Source organism: Orbicella faveolata, unplaced genomic scaffold, assembly GCF_042242905.1.
Source record: "Orbicella faveolata isolate gen_17 unplaced genomic scaffold, um_ofav_v1 contig_46, whole genome shotgun sequence".
Classification (NCBI taxonomy): domain Eukaryota; kingdom Metazoa; phylum Cnidaria; class Anthozoa; order Scleractinia; family Merulinidae; genus Orbicella; species Orbicella faveolata.
Window position 1 is genome coordinate 6,713,794 of NW_028301576.1, and position 20,422 is coordinate 6,734,215.

A 20,422-nucleotide genomic window follows, 5' to 3' on the forward strand; every position below is an offset into this window, starting at 1 on the left:
CCTTCAAAACTTTGTTAAAACGAAAAAAAACGTCGCCATTTCGTAGATGACCTCCGGCCACTGCAGCACTCTAATTAGCAATTAGCTTATGAGCTCGAGATTTCTATGAGGTGATAGTTGATGAGGCCGAAGGCCGAATCAACTCAGTATCAACTCATAGAAATCTAGAGCGAATAATCTAATTGTTTTAGTAGAATTTTTACTAAAATTTACTTCAAATAATGGCTTCCAATTATTTCTTGACGTATTATTAAACTTCGCACCTGAAAAAGATCGCTCGGATTGAATTGTCATTTAAAATTGAAGTTGTGCGCGCGCATCAGTTTTTTCAATTATTTCAACTTTTTTAAAAGTCAAGAAACCGTAAATGTCCTTCGTTTAGACTTCTCAGGAAATTAATTATCCTTTTGCATCAAAATTTACCTCCAAAACTTTGGAAAAACGAAAAAAACGTCGCCATTGCCTAGACGACCTCCAGCCACTGCACACTAATGGCTGATAGTGTTTAGCCAATCAGGTTACACCATTAGTATACTAGTAGAATTCTACCAATTAACAAATGGTAAACGCCATAGCGTGTACTATTGAGTTATGATGCACTTGGGAGGTTTGCTAAGCACTCAAGAAGCTAGAGTCGCACGAGGCTATCGCCTCGTGCGGCTCTTACGCTTCTTTCGTGCTTAGCAACCTCCAGCGTGCATCCATAACTCAATAGTGCACGCTATGGCGTTTACCATTTGTTTTATAACATAACATTGAGACATTGGAATAACAGAAGTCCTTTTATTGAGCTACATCACAAAAAAATGTTCGTGTAGTGCTACATGACAAGAGAAAACAAGCGCGCGAAAATTCATTCATGACAACCGACTGCACACCAGTAACTCGATAAAGTTTCATCTTCAGACAACTGTGAAGACAGTTTCGCATTTCTGGCAAAAGAACGTCGGCCATTACTTTGGAAACAATGTCTGTCAAAGGATTTGCTTTGTAAACGTTAGCACACACGTCAGCAGCGTACACCCATGGGCAAATAATAGACGCTAAATTAACCAATCAGAGCGCGCGCTTTGCTTTAGTTATGTTATAACGTCTAGGCTGATAGTATACGAGTAGCTCAGCCAATCAGATTGCAGCACATACATTAGTATACTAGTAGACTAAAACCTCTTAGAAGAAGGTAATAATCTATTTTTTTTTAGTAGAATTCTTTTTTGGGGTAACAGTACTTCAACGCCTTGAACTTAACTACAACTGACTTCAAATTCTTCCGTGTTATAGTTGAGCACCACGAAACTTACATAAGAATATCAGCTAAACTTTTAGCATTTACAGAAACGAAGATGAATAAAACCTCAGAGAAATTGAGGGAATTATGAGCTTAGCCAAATATCGAGGAAGAATTTATGAGGATATGTCTATATCGAGGAAGACATTGGTTCGCCTCATGACATAATGGCAACTAACACCAAAATGATAGATGTAGCATTGACACTTCTAAATATAAGAAATTTAAAAAGATTCAGGTATTTTACAGTGTAAATATGCTTTGCGCAAAAAAAAGACAAATATCATCCTTTGAGTTACTTTCTTTGCTAGATTTTTGATAATGCCGGAAAAAAATTATGTACACCTATCATATTGCAGAGCCGTTATTTTTGTTACATTAAGTAAGTCCAAGCAGGAGTATATCACAGATGCTCCTGGGCCAAGAGAATCATCTCTTGGTAAGTCATAGAGTTTAAATGTTTGTAAGGCTTTGAAAAAGACCAGCCAGAATTCATCAATTCTTGAATAGTTTTTGAGAAATTAAAATCCTGAAAATGCCAACTGCACGAGCTGATACTGCAACGCTTTTATCAGATCTTTTTAGACTATGTTGTGCTATGTGAATTTCGCAGTTCTGGCTTGCGTTGAAGAAAATTTGCGTGACGGTAGACTGTCCGCTCAGGCTTTTCTTGGTCGCAGGCATGCGATAGACTGGGACGAGCACGATTACTCAGCGAAACAACATGGCGGCCCTCGAGGACAAAGCGATTTGGGAAGATGGCGAGGTAATTTAACTGCTTCCGTTCCTTTTCGAGATGTTAAAAACTGGTTAGAATTACTTTTAGGATATTCATCTATTGTTTGATTCGGTTTATTTTGTATTTTTCCCAGGAAATGGACGAAGAAGTTCTTCGTATGCAGACAGACGAAATTGTCAGCCGGGCTCGACTGTTAGACAATGAAATTAAGGTAAGATTCTTCATGTTTTCTGTTATAGACATCACTGGAAATTCGAGACCGTCGCATTTCTTAAGTTACATATACTGTTGGGGGCTACAGCTATATATAATAAGTTGTCTTAATGATTTATACAGTTCAGTTAAATTCATGACGAAGGTCGGCCTCTAGGTTTTGAGATAGTGCATACTTGTTGGTTAATTCTTTGGGATGCCTCAGAACGTGTCGACTTATCTGTGCTTTCACTTTTACTCGTGTACATACATATATACTTTATTCGTCCCAAACGGACTTTTCACAGATAATGAAAGTGAAATTTAATGAACAGTGATAATGAAAAGTGCTTTTCGATCACAGATAATGAAAAGTGAAATCATGAGGATTAATCATGAACAGCAAGCTATGAAAGAGAAAATCAAGGTAAAATGCTCTTTGTCATGTTATGATCTACCGTAACCTTGTGAACAAAATCCCCTTTGATTTTCTTCTAAGGCAAGTGCCCTTTGCTTTCTTAATTTGCTTTAGTAAAATCACAGGGTACGCTACTCACAGTGCTGTTATAATCATTCTGGAAATATCATAGTGTGAGTTTCTGAGGTGAATCAAAACCTCTGATCAAATTATTGCCTGGGAAAAACAGAAACTTGATTTGGATAAGTAAATCTTGAGTTACATTCATCTTGTCCGAGGGACAAGCACATTTTTGGCTACCCAAGAACTAATGAAAAATAATAAAAGGTGAAAACAAACTTCGCTTAGATTAAAAATTTATCAAATTTCACCATGTTGCAGCCATACATTGTTTCTCCATCTATGTAACATCTAGGAAACTCTGAAATCTTTACAGCTGTTTGGCTTTGTAACCTTTAAAGGCATCTTGACTAAACACCTAAGTAAGGTTTCAGACAATCGAGTTCTTTTTTTACCATTCTCCACGTGAATCATTAATTTTTTTTTCTCTCACTCACTTTTTAAAAGAAAAATACTGACAAGGGTTTATATCTCACTAGGAAAATGCAGAAAAAATAAAAGTGAACAAAACACTTCCATACCTTGTGTCAAATGTAATTGAGGTAAGGGAACATACTTTTATATAAATTTATATTCTACACTGAAGTAATGTCAATATTTATTATAATTTTTTTTTGTTCATATGGTGCTTTTTTCTGAGATCACACAATTTTAGATTTGAATTTAAGGTCACATCAAAACTTTACATGTCAGCCTTATCTCTCTGATTTTCATTTTGCACTTTCAAATGATTACATCAAGAACTAAAACATAAATAATATTCAGCCTGTTTCCAATAACCACAAATAAATCACCCCCCCCCCCCCCCTCTCCCCTCCGAAAAGGTAAATGCACGAGGACTAAAATGAGTCATAACGGTATGGGCATTTGTTTTCTTTTTCTGTACACCTTACTCTCTAAATTTATTTATTGTTGACCATTCTAGTGTTGTTGCATCTAGAAAGGTCATCCTGATACAAATTATATTAAATTGTTTTTCTATATGTTAATACAAATAGTAAGATTAAGTTCAGTTGGTGTTACATAACTCTGCTCTTTGTTTCTTATCGTGAAGCTCCTTGATGTTGATCCTCAAGACAATGTAAGTTTGACATCTTGTTCTTTCTTTTACAATCTCCAAGAAGTAAATTTATCTTTAGCTTTGAGATGACAAGTTCAAAACGCGACACTGGTTGAGCCTTTGCAGGAGAAAACGGTTTTCCTCTTTTGAGGAGCTATACGATGTAATGCTCCAACACCTACTGATTAAAATGTTTAGATAAAGCAGTCAATGTACACATGCTTCACACACAGCTGATGTACTTTCGTAAGAAATTTCCTGACTTGTTTTGATTAGAAATATTTCATTTGCTGTCACTAATTTATCTTGTTTGACATGTTTCTAGGCCGAGGAAGACGGTGCTAATGTAGATTTGGATTCACAACGAAAAGGGAAATGTGCAGTTATCAAAACATCAACAAGACAGGTACATAAAACTTTAGCTTTTGATTATTGTTGCCCATTTCAGATCATGTCATAGAGTGTTTCATTTAGGCTTTCAGCATGAAGGTAGGCAAGTCTTTTCAAATGGAACTTCTTTATAACAAAAAAAACTGCTTGAAGATGGTCAAAGTAGACCTGCAAAATGATCAGTTTGTCTGGCAGATCTATTCAATCTGAACTTCCTTATAACAAAAAAAAAATGCTTGAAGATGGTCAAAGCAGACTTGAAAAATGGTCAGTTTGTCTGGCAGATCTATTCAATCTGAACTTCCTTATAACCAAAACAAAATGCTTGATGATGGCCAAAGCAGACCTGCAAAATGGTCAGTTTGTCTGGTACCCAGATCCCTCCACGTTATGCCCTCGGCTTGAACTGTTCCTGTTAAAGGGTGATTTTACCAAGAATGTTTATCTTTAACTTTTAATACTAACTTTTTATAATAACTGCTTAGTTTGTTGCGTTTTTGGATTCACTTTTAACTACTGTAGGTATTAAAACTTGTAGTGATTAAATTCACAGCTTGTGATAGCTGCAATTGATTTTGTGTTGATAAGTTTCTTTGTCATGCTGTTGCAGACATACTTTTTACCAGTAATTGGGTTGGTGGAACCAGAAAATCTAACACCAGGAGACTTAGTGGTAAGAACAGCTTAATGATCCTGGGACAATTTGCAGTGATTAAAATATCTGGACAGTTTCCCTATGTGTATGTTGATCACTTTATTCCTTCTAGTGAGTTGTATGGGTGTCTTTTTATTGGATATATTTTGAGGAAAGTTGCCTTTTAAAACCAGGAACATATGCAGATTGCATGGGTCAATAACATACATATACAATGAAGCCTGGATTAGAAAACTGGTTAACAAAAATTGTCAACTGTTGACACTTACTGAATGAACTGAGGAGAGATTACAGTGTAGGGACTAATATATGCTAGTGTTGAAAGTCCTTGTTACTTATTAACTTTAACATTGATAAAGGTAAGTTGACTGTCACAGCAAGCTTGTATAGCTGATGTTTCTACATACATTACATTATTTTAGTGTTAACCCTTCATCAGAGCAAAGAGGGTTGAAAGTATTTGTTTTGTTAATGGTTAGGTGGCTCTAGTGTCCCATGCTGATCTCCAGTCTTCTGTGTTTGCTTTCAGGGTGTCAACAAGGATTCTTACCTTATACTTGAAAAATTACCTCCTGAGTGAGTACTTGTTTAAATATTCCAGTTGAGTCTCGCTTTACAACTATCCTGGCCCAAACAAGAGCCCTGTTACCTCACATCTAAAGTCCCAGTAATGATACACTTGAAAAATGTATGCCATTCTGACTGGCTAAAGAGGAGTGCAGTTTTCATGTAACACCAGTGCAAATTAGAAACATGAGTGCAAAGGAAGATATTCAAGGTTACTACAAAGGCATTAGAAAACTACTGATGGTCATCTGAGGTATTTCAAAGGTAGTTGAAGTTCACCTGAGGCATTCCAAAGATAGCCGAAGGTAGTAAGCTGTTTCTGAACACATCCGAGGATTACACAAACCCATCCAAAGAACAACAAATGTCACCCGAACATTTCTGAACACCTCCAACAATCACCTGATAACCAGGCTGAATTTTAGGTCAGTTCATTAGGGTGCAGTTTTGTCATCAACTTGTGTGATATGTTGTATTGTACTCTAGGTATGACTCTCGAGTGAAAGCCATGGAAGTGGATGAGAGACCTACAGAGCAGTATAGTGACATAGGGGGTCTGGATCAACAAATACAGGAGGTATCTCTTGTTATTTCTCGGTTTCACAAGTTGATCTCAATTAGAATGATTACCAGTAACTATGGGAATCAAAGAGAGAGAGAAAAAAAAAGAAATTTGACAGACCAAGAGAGCTACCAGCATAGAAAAAGATAATTTCTCTGTGCCTCCTTGATCCTCATCTTAGTTTTATAATTGAATTCATACATAATGTTCTCTCGTTTTTTTCCCCTGCTTTTACAATGAAATTACCTTCTTTCCTGAAACTGGATTAGTCTTTCTTATTTGTTATCAAATTGTAATTCATCATTCTCACGTATGCTGTGTACATATAAACTTAGACTGAAATCTATACTATGTTCCAAATTGTGATATGATCTGTAACATTGACACCAAAATTCCTAATAACTGAATTTTGAAAGCTACATGTAGCTATGACAACATGATTACTACCCAAAAAAACATCCTCCTCCTAAGGCTGCCGCACACTAGCTGATTTTTTGTTGGCCGACAAAAAATCTTCGCTTGTCGGCTAGTGTGCGGTGAATTCAGACAAGTCTGCAACAAGATTGGGGCTTGTCAGGTGATATCTGACAGTGCTAGATCTCAGAACGTCTTGTCAGACCTTGTAGGCTAGTGTTTGGTAGACCAAGACAATTTGTCAGGGCTCGCGTGTGCCTCAACCAATTAGGAAATGTCATGAGAGTCAAATCAGTGGAATAGGCACCATCTTGATTTTGGATGACTCGGTCCCAAGCATCAACGCGGTTAGGCATGACAAAAAATCGGCTAGTGTGCTGCAAGCTGATGGCCGAACAAATTTTAACCCAAATTTTGACCCTGACAAAAAATCTGCAGCTCTACGACAAAAACTTGGCTAGTGTGTGGCAGCCTTTAATTATAAATGACCTTCAGAAGGCTAAATGAAGTTATCGTGGCTTTCTTTCATAGCTAGTGGAGGCCATTGTCTTGCCAATGACACACAAAGAAAGATTTGAAAACCTGGGGATTGCACCACCAAAAGGTAAAGATAAAAAGTCAAGAAAGTCAACTTCCCAGTTGCCATAATAATTATTATTACTAACCACCAAAAAGAAGTCTTTATGACATCCAGGAAAGAATTCATACAATCATGTGATGTTGGGTAATATATTGTTTCTGATGTGTTTTATCATTGATAATTATTTCAATCGTTCCCTCCAATATATTTGTCTCTAAAGTAATATTGTGAGCTAATGAACATAATAAAGATAAACTTCTTATTAATTTTTCCCAGTGAGACCTCATACGCCAACCACAGTTCAAAGATTAAAATTGTGTTTAAGCATAAATTTCCCTTTTTTTTTTGGGTGGGGTGGGGATGAAGAAATGTCAAACACTTGAGACAGTGTTTCACCATAATTTCCTAACACTAAAGTTGGTCAAAAATACTTTGGACATTGTGCATCATATTTTCCAATCTCTTCCTGGTGTTGGAAATCATACTGTGGTAAACCACAGTCACAATTATTGCCCTGTTTACTCTGTTGTAAGTTTACAAGTTTTATTTATGTTAATCTGTTATAGTGTACTTTCTCTGAAAAACACTCCATCTCTCTAATACCTAAATCATTGTGTGAACTCTTTCAGGTGTATTATTGTATGGTCCCCCTGGAACTGGAAAAACATTGATGGCCAGAGCTTGTGCTGCACAAACAAAGGTAACAGGTCCTCTTGGTGTTGCTGGTACAGTGGAACCCTGTTAATACGACCCCCTTCAGGCCAAGGAAAACTGGCCGTATTAATGGGGTGGTTGTGTTAAAGGGGTTCTTTAAAAATGACTGACTGAGCTTTTTTTTGGGTCAGAATAAAGTGGCCGCAATAACGAGGTGGTCGTATTAACATGGTGGTCGTAAGGTGGGGTTCCACTGTATTGGTCATTCTGTTTCTTCTTTTCTTTTTAATTTTTTGACAATATGTTTTTGTTATTCCCTGTACAGTCAACTTTTCTCAAGCTGGCAGGTCCTCAACTTGTTCAGGTAATGATTCCTTCCTTCTATTTCTCTCTTTGCTTCATCCTCTCAGTTGCTCAGTTGAATGTTTTTGTTGCCACACCTTTAATTACTCTCTACTGTGAATTTTGTTGAATGTAGATGTTTATTGGTGATGGAGCCAAGCTCGTGAGGGATGCATTTGCTCTAGCCAAGGAGAAGACCCCAGCCATTATATTTATTGATGAACTGGATGCAATTGGTACAAAGGTGAACCAACTTCTAAATATATAATACATTATTTACGGTGTCATCGGCACCAGAACACTGTATTATCATGCATTATTGAGATCAGCACTCTCCAACCTTCATCACATCAATCCTTAGACACAAAATTCCCTCAAACCAGCTTGTCCTTGCTATACTCTTGTTAGAAAAGTTTAGACTAGTGTGCGATTTGACATAACTTAACACACATAACTTTATAGTCACGAGTGTTTTACTGCAAAATACCCCACTCACAAAATTCAAACGAAATCCATTGAAATCAGAGTTATGTGCAGCCCTCTGCCTTGCCTAGACAGAATCCACCTTGTGTGTGACAGTTACCAATTATTACAAGAGTTTCTAACCTTCTGGTTCTTTTTCTTTCTCCTTCAGAGATTTGACAGTGAAAAGGCTGGAGACAGAGAGGTGATTTTAACTTTGATTGTTTGTTGTTGAAAATTTCTTGTCTTTGAATTTTAGTGCACTCATTCTTTAAGTCTGGGGAAAATGGTTTACTGTTTTGAAAGAATGGGAGAGTTTTAAATTAGGTGTTCAAAACCTTGAATCCAGTTATATGTTAAATATTAATGTAACAAGTTATACTTGTCAACTTGGACACTTAATATAATGAAAAACCTACTAAATATTGTCTAATAAATTATTAAAAAGCCTAATGAGATAAATGAAATTTCGTATCATTTGTATTTAAGGTGCAAAGAACAATGCTGGAGTTGCTTAATCAGTTAGATGGATTTAGTTCTCATCACGACATCAAGGTATACTTATCATTTAACAATCGATTCGTGCTCTAGCGTCTATCATCCAGTTATGATGCGCGCGGGAAGTTTGCAGAGCACGAAGGAAACGTAATAGTTGCTTGAGGCTCTAGTTTCTTGAGTGTTATGCACACTTCCCAAGTGCATCAGAAGTCAGTGATTCAGAGCTAACAGCATGAAGCAATAGCCCTTTGCACGTTGATCAGAACGTTTCCTATTTGCATTAGAGTGTTTCGTATATACGACATTTCAGCGTACCTTGTATGCTGAGATTGATTTATTTTGTGTTAAGCTTGATTCGGAAAACTGCTCATCATGTATTGCTGTTGCTTTTTTTTAAATTCCGTGTTCAAATAGTTGAGCGTCTAAATATGACTTTAAAGAGCATGTATTGTCAGAGGAGAATTGTTCTCCAGCTACATATGTGTTCTTTCAGATGAGCTAACTTATAAGTACATTTATTATATGGCTAGCTCCGTGAGCGGGCAAGATGAATCAAATCCTGGGCTTTGATTGGCTACCCAAGCGGGCAAGATGGAGCTATCTTGCCCGCTCGGGACTACCCGCCGCGTCCCGTAAGAAACATTTCCCCGAAAGCCATGTAATAAATTCTTCATTGACCAAACTTGTTCGGTCAAGATGGCTTGATATTGGCCTAATTCTTTTTTTTGCGAGTTTATGGACCTCGACTTCGTCTCGGTTCATAAACACGCAAAAAAAGAACTTGGCCAATATCCAGCCATCTTGACCTCACACTTGGTCAATAACCCATACGTATTTTTTGTTTCAGGTTGTAGCTGCTACAAATCGTGTGGACATTCTTGATCCAGCATTGTTAAGATCAGGTTTGAACTCGATAATTATTAGTCTCTTTTTCGGTTTTCAATGTTTCCAGTTCCTGAAAAGTATATCCAGGGAAATCTATGATTGGAATTGTTCCCCTGAATAACAATTTTGATGATGGCCCCTGCCTATCAGTCTTGCCGCGCTCAATTCTACACCCGCCCGTAAGACGTTCGGGACTGGGCCAGAAAAAAGTCAGTGACGATGATGACGTAATTCTACAGAGATCTGTGCGGCTTCTGTGATTGGTTATTACTTAAGCGCCAAAGTTCAAAATTGAGTAACAACCAATCAAAACACACAACACGTATCTCTGTATAGTGACGTCATCATTATGGAATTTTCGGGCTTAATCTCCTGAGTGAAAAAGAACTGAGCACTTCAAGAGAGATTTTAACAATCCAACCATGTATCGTGGTGCGCGATGTTCTTGAAATTGTATTTTTTTTTGTTTGTTTCCAGGTCGTTTGGATAGAAAGATCGAACTGCCTAACCCAGACCAGGAGGCCAGGGCACGAATCATGCAGATCCACTCCAGGAAAATGAACGTCAGGTTAGATAAACATTTCAAGTAATATACAGGGACAGTACTTGCTCAGGATACCATTAATAAATTAATAATAAATTTAGTCTTATATAGCGCCGCTTCTTAAGAATCCAGCAGCGCTTTACAAAATACACCATTCCTCTTTTTGAAGTTGTAGGTAAGAAAAGTTCCAAATTAACGAAGGAAGTTTTTTTTTGCGTAGTTTTTGTTTCTATCTAGTTAATTGAATGATATTCTTTTTTGGCTTTCAGCCAAGATGTGAACTTTGACGAGTTGTCACGGTGTACAGATGACTACAACGGCGCCATGTTGAAAGCGGTTTGCGTTGAGGCGGTAAGTTTACAATGAAGGGCTTGAATGTAAATTCAAGGGAGAACCGAGACAGATAACGCCTATGATATCCGTTACATTGGTTATACGTCAGGTTTGCCACGCAATCTTACTGCAATACACGCCAAATGAACGTTTGTATAGGAGGATGCTGTTGCACCGTACTGGTATGGTGTTTGTTTAATCAATAATTTTGTCAATCAATCCATCCGTCGGCCGGTCTGTTGGTCGGTTGATCGTTCGGTCCGTCTCTCTATCAGAAGTTCGCTCGACTGGTCGGTCGACCATGCAGTCCTTTGATAATCATCAACTTTATTTAGCTCTTGCTAACCGAGCAGGAGGTCTCTATGGGAGAGTCTTGACCGAGGTCGTGAGTACAGACCGAACGCAGTGAGGTCTGTACACACGACCGAGGTCAAGATTCTCCCATACAGACCGACTTAGCTCGGTGAATAAGATGTTTATTATATGGCAAAGAGGAAAACTTTAATTCGTTTAATGTAAACTAACTGGTTTGCTGACACTTTGCTAGCGATCTGCGATGAGCTTAACTTAAACCTGCCGAAATTTGCTCGTCCTCTTTACTTCGTTTTTTGTCATCAGGCTTTTTGGCACTTCCATAAATGATTGAGAAGAAAATAAAAGAAAATGGTGAACATTTTTGTATTTTAGTTTGTTACTTTTTCAACGCAAAATGAAACCGGTCTACGGATGCCAGTCTAGATGGGAAAATCTAGACCGCGGTCAATATCGATTTCAGCCAATCAAATTCGTGAATTCGGTAGCTCCCAGTCCTTGTGAGACACAGCGATATAATAATAAATGATCTTAAATGTGTCATTCATTTAAAGAATGGTCTTCGAGTGAGCCATGATACCCAACCAAATTACCAATGACCAAATGACACTCAAAATGCCATCTTGGTCTATAGATCGTTTTCACGTGACGTCATCACTTTCGAAAATCCAAAACTAAAGAGCCACCAAAGTTTTTATCCTCGTCAGGCATAAGAGGCAGGAAATTTATATCTGTTTACAATTTTACAGCTCAATAGCGTGCTTCGTTTAGAATCCAGAGCATTTTGAATTTCAGGGTTATGGAGGTGCGTGACACAAGGCTACGATCGAGTTTGTCGAAAAATATATACTTATCTCATGATTTTGAGCCTTTTTAGAAGTTAGAGCATTATGAAAAGTGCTTATGTAAATGCTTGTTTGATCAGTACTGATGATCAGTCGCCTAGATAGCCAAAGTAAGTTCCAGATGTTTACACTATTTTCCGACCGCCATATTGGTGTACCACGGAGGTACGCCAACATGGCGTTTTCATACTGGACTCTGCAAATATCTGCGAAACATTTCGACGAATATCTGAAGTTTGGGGAAACGCACAGGCCTAAAACTTGGAGAAGTGTCTTATTTAGTTATCTTCTATAACATCGTAAGTTCATAGCTTTTTCCACTGGATGGTTTTCTATTTATTTTTTTATTGCGTGACAGTGACATTTTATTGCGTGACATTTTGGTTTTAGTTTGAGTAGTGCAGAGTTAGTGCAAGCCATCTGATCATTTGTTCCTTTCATCCCACTGATCGCTTGTTCTCTCACAGGGTATGATTGCTTTGCGTCGTGAAGCCACTGAGGTAATTCATGAAGATTACATGGACGGCATCATGGAAGTGAATGCCAAAAAGAAAGCCAACTTGATGTACTACGCTTGAAGAAGCTGTTCTCTTTGTAAATAAGCTGGACACAATAGCGACGTTTCAGTTTATTTCTGGCTAAACTGACTCACAGACTTCACGATCCATCTTTCCCTCTACTAAGATCTACGTTGGTTGTCTTGTAATGGTTGTCAAGAAAATAATTACTAGTCTTCGTTGGCGCCCTTTGAGTCGTCACGCCATCTTCGAGATCCAGTGCGTGACGGCCAACGCACGCCCGCGAAGAAGACTGGTAAATGATTTTGTAGTAAGTCGTATACCTGAACGACGTTCTCGGGTTCTTTGATAAAATGCCAATAAATACTCCCTTATCCACACATGGTGGCTAATGTAACTTTTACTCCCGGCTTTTACTTTTCTGTATTAATTGTTATTGATAAAGCCCGGAAAAAAGAGTGCTGACATCTCATTTTGTGCCGTAAAGCATATCATTTTCTACACTTTGCGGTTTCTCTCTGGAAATTTTAAAACAATTGCATCGATTAGAAATCTAAATTCATAGAAAGCTACTATTAGAGAGAATGCTACTGTAATTTAATTTTGTTTTTGTTTTATTGGCTCGTATTTTGTTTTATGTTTTGTCTTGTTGCCGATTTTTGTTTGTTTGTTTGTTTGTATGTTTTTTTTTTTGCAGTAGATGGAAAATACAGTATTTTAAAATTTCGAAGGTTATTTGTTCAACGCTTCGAAACATGAAGTGCGTGGTTTAAAACATATCTGGGCGTCAGCCGAATTCTACACCGTAAACGCTAAGACCTTGGGTGGGGGGGGGGGGGGGGGGTGGGATTCAGAACGCCTTGTCGCATAATTGTCGAACCTTGGTCGTTTTGGTAGAGAAGCTGCCATTTGAAAAGGGGGATTCGCATTTGGGATTTTAGAAACACTCTTTAGACGGAGAAACCGAGAAAAATGTTCATGGTGTACTGTCATTGACGCTGGTAGTTATTGATATTAGTTATTTCCATATTTATGCCTGACAAAATTGGCGGGGTTTTTTTCTTTTTTCCGTTTTATTTTTAATCAATTATTCGTCTACAAGTGTTTACTAAGTTTATTTTAAAGGTTATGAAACAGGCTCGCCTAGAAAAGATGACTAGGAAAGATGCTGCCATACGTACACGATCTTCAGTTCTTCCTATTTGTTTTACGTTCCCTTCTTAATGTCAAAAAAAGATCGTTTACACCACTAAGTTTTCACCGACGAAAATCGGACCACATCTGACAGATTTGTTTGGATGGACAGCAAAAACAATGAAATTACTACGTTCGATCTAGTCCATCTCGTTCCCTTCCAAGACAAAGGAAAAACATCCAGCCTTGGATATGGTGTTGTGATTGTCCTCGCTTTAGAAGACGATGCGAAAACGGTATTGTGGGCCGAGACGGGACTGGCTTAATTCTTAATAATCCTAAGGGCACCTTCGGAAATCCAAAGAGTTTAAATCAGTATATATCTGTAAGATAGAATAAGTTAAAAGCTTAACATAAGTTCACTGAATTGTTCAAGCCAAGGGTTGCTTAGAGAGAGAGGTCTATTGTTCGACATTGACGTACATTAAAACATCAGGATCAGGTGGAACCCGTGCGCCACATAACGATGTGTTCCAAGTGTCTCCATAGCTTCCTGTTGGGTTACGCGCGCAGGAGTGGTGTCTTAAGTAGCTGGAAAGACGTTGAAATTCCTTCTTAAGATACTCTTTTTCTTGTTGCATTTTCCTATTGCTTTCTTCCAATTTGTTTGTCCGCTGCAATCAAACAAAATATCTATTAGTTCGTACATGTAAACCCAGTCATGAAATAGATTACATTAATTGTATTTATCATGTGGCTCGTGTTTGTAGCCAAAATAGACGCGCGCACTGATCAGCTAATTCCCGACCCGGGCATTATGGGAATTGCGGGTCTGCAGAAACAAAGCGAAAAGCCATATAATAAACTTATTGACCTCGAACGTTCGGTCTTAACGGGGAAATCCCAAATCTCGGCCTTGCCGTATCGAGATTTTCCCGTAAAGACTTCACTCACGGTTAATAAGTAGCCATCCCAAGCCTCCTACGCAGGCGTTCTTTGGGCAAGCAATTCAACCAATCAAAACATACGACGTAACAAGCCAAAAAAGTCCAATAACAACTTGGAACAGAAACGAAAGGCAAACAGTGACGCGCGCAGGCGAACGCTTCTGATTGGTTGAAAAAAGATTGGGCAAACACCTGATTGGCTGCAGAACGCGACACGCAGAAGTCTTCTAAACCAATCGGAGAGCTCCCCAACGGGATGAAAGAGGTAAAGACAAAATTTCTTGTGACAATCAAATGAGGTTTAAGAAATGAAAAGTCTAGTAGCATATATGCAAAACAAAGAAATTTGCGAAAATAGAAATGGAAAAAAAAAGAAGAAAGCTAATATAAAAGACAATTAAAATTTTTACCAATTCTCCGCAGCTATCATTTGATACAGCTGATGTAAACCAAATCTGTTCTCAGTTGTCTTTTTTGAGAGGGGATGATCACACGGGGAATTCCAGCCCGGTAACACGTAATGCGAATGGAATTGTCAAAGCGGGCTGACAAGAAACTTGTGCATGCGTAGTGATTGTGTTTACAATAAAAAAAGATGGCGGATACAAAGGAAAAGAGTTTTAGTCAGCTCAGGGTGACATGTTCTGAGATCCAACAAAATTCAGGTCCCTTACTGGCTTGAAATTTCAGCACCGGGATGGAATTCTTAAAGTAATCACCCCCTAAAGTGACTCGTCTTTGAAGATGCATGGTACGCACGTTGCCGTATGAGGCGGCTAGAGTGCAATTACAAATAAGTCCTCTCTTCTAAATTCGTTTCTAGTAACAAAAGTATCTCTTGAGTGTTTTCCCGTATTCAATTAAAACTGTAAAATTAAGTTCCCAAGAAAAGGCCCTTTGATTAGTCTGACTGCGTATTCTTGCCTTTTATTTCAGTCGCATGAGCAAACGTCTTGCTCGGTATAGTGGTAGGGAGTTGTACCTTTTCTAACTTTTCGATTCGCTCCCTCTTTAGTCTCCGGCATTTCATGGCGGCGATCTTGTTTCGCTCCCTCCTTTTCTTGATGACTTCGGGGTCTTCTTCTTTAATTCTCTATTTAAAACGCAAACCAGGTGTGGCAAATCATTAATGAAGATTAGAAGGGTTTTTTTTCAGTGTATAAGTATAGAAAAATATATTCGGGATATTCCGTATTGCAAAAAGACCTAAAAACAAATCTTCAGTTTCCCCTACTATCCCCTGAAACCCCATTTAATGACGAGCAGGTTGTTTGCGGATCGATGTCCCCGCCAAACTGAAAACGAAACACAGCACGCGTAGAAGGGAACTCGACTGAATAGTAAAAACTGAAATATTGCACTTGAGTTTCGTTCGAAGTTCTAAAGAACGCATACAAAGCAAGGAACATTTCAGTTTTTATAATTATTTCTTTTTCCAACTTCGACATAGTGGAAAAACCTAGCAAAGAAGCTACATTTGAAAACAACTGTTCTCAGCTCAATACTATTATTGTGATATAAAACGAACTTTAGACTATCCAGTTTAACACCGTTAAGTTCATACAACTTGATAATAAATTCATCTAATAGCAACATTTTAAAATAACGACTCCAAGAAAATGAGAGCTCCTTTCACGTCGGATATGTTTTGAGCAAAACAGCGAAACAAAATGAACAAATTCAGGCGGGACATAGGATCGCAGCCCCATCATTGTCACTTACAAAACTGACAATGCGGTTTCATAAACGAACTTTGGGGCATCCAGTTATTCAAGTTGGTTATTTACTTAAAACGATCGCTCATGGAAGTCGATCCGTGTTGTGCTTGTCCCGTAAAAAATATTCACTTAATTCTAGCGGCAACTTACAGGTTTTGGTGGTTCAGTTCTCGTCATTTCCTCTATCTTGGGTATTTCAGTGCCTCTCTCCAAGAATTTCAATTTAATCCTCTCCTTCAATTCCATTTTCACCTGGGTAGTTTCGGGCTGATCGATCTCGCCATTGCCTTCTGTTGTTTCAGTGTTACTGAAGAGTAGCGACTGTATGCAAGAATAAAAGAGTACATTGTCATTAGATACTTACATAATGGGTTGTGGTCATCGAAATATGACGAAATGCAAGGCTGGACTCACATGATAAAATTCGCCTTTGTTTGTTTGCACATTTCAGTATACAGTATTAAAATTATTCGATGACAACATTCTTCGTGGAAAAGACCAAGATATAACATAGTTAAGGAGGGCTCGGTATCAGAAGCGGCCAATTTTTTCCATCGCTGTCCCGTGCATTACTTCTTCCTCTCAACCGTGAAGTCTTGGAAATCACAAGGTTATCGCCGTGTACTTGAATTCGACTACGAACGATTAAATTCGCAAATTTTGAAGTTTTCGCCGCTTTAAATCATCATTTCAACAAAAACTGAGCTACTAATGCCTCTTCCCTTCGTTAACAGACTATTTCCGATATCATCGCTTGGAGGGATCGTTTCTAAATTGTAGAAGCCTTCCGAACCGTTTCCCCTAGCGAAAACCTTCGGAAATTGTTCATGCTTTATAATACTTACGCTATTGCTTGAAAAAAGATCGTGATTAAAACTAGCTGAGAATTCTTGATTAAAATTCTGTTGTTGATATCCTCCGTCAAAGTCGGCAGACATTGTTCTTGTACTTAAATTTCGCCAAAGATGTTCGTTTTGCATGGTTTCGCGCCTTGTGATTGAGACACATGTTCCCGGGGCTTTTTTATAGAACCCTTACTTTGATGGGAAACTCCCAAGAGTGGGAACGAGAAATCTATTTTAAGCATCAAAACATTGCGCGCAATTATGGTAAATATTGATTTTTCTGTTTTCGCTTTTTCTTCTAAGAACAGCTACGCGATTCCTGGAAAAACCTGCATATGTAATGTGCTTCCGGTACCGAGTACCGTTTCGAATGTCACGCAATCGTCAAGTGCTTGAAAACGATATAGAAGTTTGGAAATAGTTCAAAAAAGCTGTAGAACCGTATTAAATTCCAAAAACATTGCAACATCCACGAAAAAAGGCTTACTGCACAAGTGCTGTTGACTGGTCTTGTTAATATGAAATAAAAGAAGCAACTTAAGAACTTCACATCAAAGCTACTAGATCTTACCATGATGTCAAGGTAGTCCCCGCTCTCAAATGGCGCATTAACAGCAATAATTCATGATTAACTAATCAGAGTAGCTGTATAAAATTGGGATCACCAGTGCAGCACGGGTTCTGTCCGGACTTTAATCTAAAGGGAAGAAAACTTATCGTAATATAGAGATCCCAGGCACGAGATTAACCCGGAACAATAAACCTGCGCTCACAAGCTGGTCACGAGTAGAAACTACGCAAATTGCATATTTGGAACAACTGTAACGGATTGTTTTCTGGGCGTTAACAGGTCGTTTACTATTCATCTTTTCCTCGTATTGTTTTTATGGTGGGCTTGCCCGCTAAGAATTCAGTTAATACGCATTTTCACCCACGTCTGGTTTCGGAGAAATTCATTATATTCAAACGCGTCCCTAGAGAAATCAAAGCAAATGAAATAAGCGACGCGTGTAACAAGGCTGGTGTCCTGTATTAAGCTGTTTTTTTTTTTTTTTCCTCAAATTCTCGTTTTCAGTTTTGATAGAAATCAGTGCAGTTTCAGCTTTGATTAAAACGCAGTATAGTTAGTACGCTACCTAAAAATATGATTGTGCTGCTGTGCGTGACGGACAATCGTTGCACAGCTCCGGGAAACATTCAACTTTTATTACCAGCACTTCTTCTCAGAAAATGTCTTAAAATTATCGCGGGTTGTCATGTTGTCACGACAATGTTTCTTTAGAAAGTAGAAGGAGCGTGAAGTTAAAGTGGAACTATCCCTTCTTCGTCAAAACAATCCATAATTTCGTGTTCCTGTTAACTCGTTAACAAACAAAGAATCATCCTGTATGGTCCAGTATACTGCAATTAACTGCAGCAAAACGGAACTGAATGCTGCAGGGACTAAACGTGAGTCCCTTTACTAAGCAGCAAACCATATAGCAGACGAGCTTGCACAAGTTTTATCAGGAAAGGAAGACCCTCTTTTGAGTCGGAACACACAGAGACAGCCGAGTTGTGGTTTGACTTCAAATGTAAAATCATCGCCTCGGGGCATTTTAAGGTCTGTTTACACAGGTGATTGTTACGAGTTTGTCGCGTTCCTGCTGCAAAAACCAGCTTCATTTTAGCGCCATTTCGGAACGAAGTCGCTAGAATTTCTATGAAACGAGATAGAAAGATCTGAGGTTTTTTAACAGAGTATAGTACGCATGTTTTATGGAGAATGATGGCGTTGTTTTCGTCGTAACAGACAGGTCGCGATATTCGACCGAATCGCCTTGAAATGGTCTGATTAACACCGCGCGATTTGTGATGGGCTGCAACTGCAATGCTAGCTCGACAAAAATCAATTCGACCACTAAATTTGGCAGTGGAATCGTGCAGAATTGCACTAATTGTAATAGTTCCCTGCAAACGATACATTGAAATGATACGTAGCTGCGTAGGTTTGATGACACAGTAAACGAAAGACCGTCCGCATATTTTGAAGGCCAAATAAAATTTCTCAAGTTCCAGTTGCGAGCAAAACAATTTTTTTCGTTAATTTATTTCTGATTCATTTCAAGAATTGTAGAGTGTTCAGAAATTTAGCTCGTAGTGAAATGATAGTAACACAAAGACAATGTGATTTCTGAGAAATATTTGGTCACGCTCTTGTCAAATTCCGTGAAACTGGGCCGTGCAAAGGTGCGTCAAACGGTGTCGAACGCTCTCAGTCATTGCGCAATTTAAAGTTAAAAGGAAACGAGTATTCGATTGAAAATTACTTCCTCCTGTTTGATAAAAAAAGAGGCCTGATTTAGGGCAAACGTTTATTATGGCAAACGATTGAGCTAACCGAGGTTAGGTGAGGAGTGCTATTTTCTGGTTTCAACTGGATTGTGCCACATTTGAAAATTTCGCTTAACTAACGATTACTGATTGAACACCTTTCCCTTCGATGAACTTGATGGTATATCAAAAATACACAAAAAAGTCAATATTAAAATGGATTATTAGTTTGAGAAACTAGCCCGGCTTCTGATACAATTTTATACTGGCAGACGTGTTTAGAGTACTAAATCATTCGAAATAAAATACTGCTTTGTTTCATTTTACCTGCTATCTCGTGACTTACAAAAAAGGAACATTTAAATATAATCTAAACGTCAAATATCTGCAGATTAATACATCTATTCAGGGTATAAAATTTACCGCGGTTTTTTAGTTTGTGTTCCGGTTTTGTCGCGAAAAGCGTTATCTATTTTTTCCGGTTCTTGTCACGCAAGGTTGCTGTGTTCCGGGCTCATGTTCCGGGTAAACCTGAAAGTTCAGACGACCGATATAAACCCGACTTCCGGTGTCATTCGTGCAAACAAAACAACATTGTCCCAGAACACTACTTAGTTTTCCTGCATTTCGGTTAAGCAGAAATAGTCCACGTATGTATGAGCCTGCAGATGGTTAAATTTAAACTTTTTACAAGTCAAATCTTCCTCTATTCCGCCAATAGCGTCTTTTCCTGTAAATAGGAGAAGCGCGTCGTTTTGACAATTCTATAGAAAAATCAATACGATTGATTTCGCCCGACAACAACCAAGCCGCTTCTTTTACTACATTGTAGCCTGTCCTGAGTTGTTTCCCAGGCTAAGTGAAGTCACCGCGTTATTCATTGCTTCGCTGGGCTTTGCCGATTCTATTTTAAGACCAGACACTGCTTCGAATATTGTGATCTTGTTAATTTCCTTGCGCTTCAAAGGGACACTGTTATGAGCATGCCAGCCGTGACCTCTAAAAGTCATAATTTAAATTTCCACTGATGAAAACCAAGATAAACATTACCTGTATTTTTTGACTGGACTGTGTGGTCAGGTGGTCA

General features: G+C 38.4%; 2 protein-coding genes across 2 annotated transcripts; one reads left to right on the plus strand and one right to left on the minus strand.

Annotated features, from left to right (window-relative positions):
* The first annotated feature begins 1,954 nt into the window (after positions 1-1,954).
* LOC110068380 (26S proteasome regulatory subunit 6A-B) lies at positions 1,955-13,138 on the plus strand. Its single transcript, XM_089277470.1, has 19 exons — positions 1,955-2,054; positions 2,161-2,238; positions 2,584-2,646; positions 3,237-3,299; positions 3,812-3,838; positions 4,143-4,223; positions 4,818-4,880; positions 5,392-5,438; positions 5,916-6,006; positions 6,937-7,009; positions 7,615-7,685; positions 7,965-8,003; positions 8,118-8,225; positions 8,616-8,648; positions 8,933-8,998; positions 9,789-9,843; positions 10,304-10,394; positions 10,640-10,721; positions 12,328-13,138. Exons 1-19 carry the CDS (start codon positions 2,013-2,015, stop codon positions 12,436-12,438), a joined length of 1,284 nt encoding a protein of 427 aa, XP_089133596.1. The 5' UTR covers positions 1,955-2,012; the 3' UTR covers positions 12,439-13,138.
* Positions 13,139-13,432: 294 nt separating this feature from the next.
* On the minus strand, positions 13,433-17,312 carry LOC110068674 (uncharacterized). Its single transcript, XM_020776083.2, has 4 exons — positions 17,023-17,312; positions 16,328-16,498; positions 15,442-15,552; positions 13,433-14,186 (listed from the first exon to the last, which is right to left on the minus strand). The coding sequence occupies exons 1-4, from the start codon at positions 17,155-17,157 to the stop codon at positions 13,974-13,976; spliced, it is 630 nt and encodes a 209-aa protein (XP_020631742.1). The 5' UTR covers positions 17,158-17,312; the 3' UTR covers positions 13,433-13,973.
* Between the last annotated feature and the right edge of the window lie 3,110 nt (positions 17,313-20,422).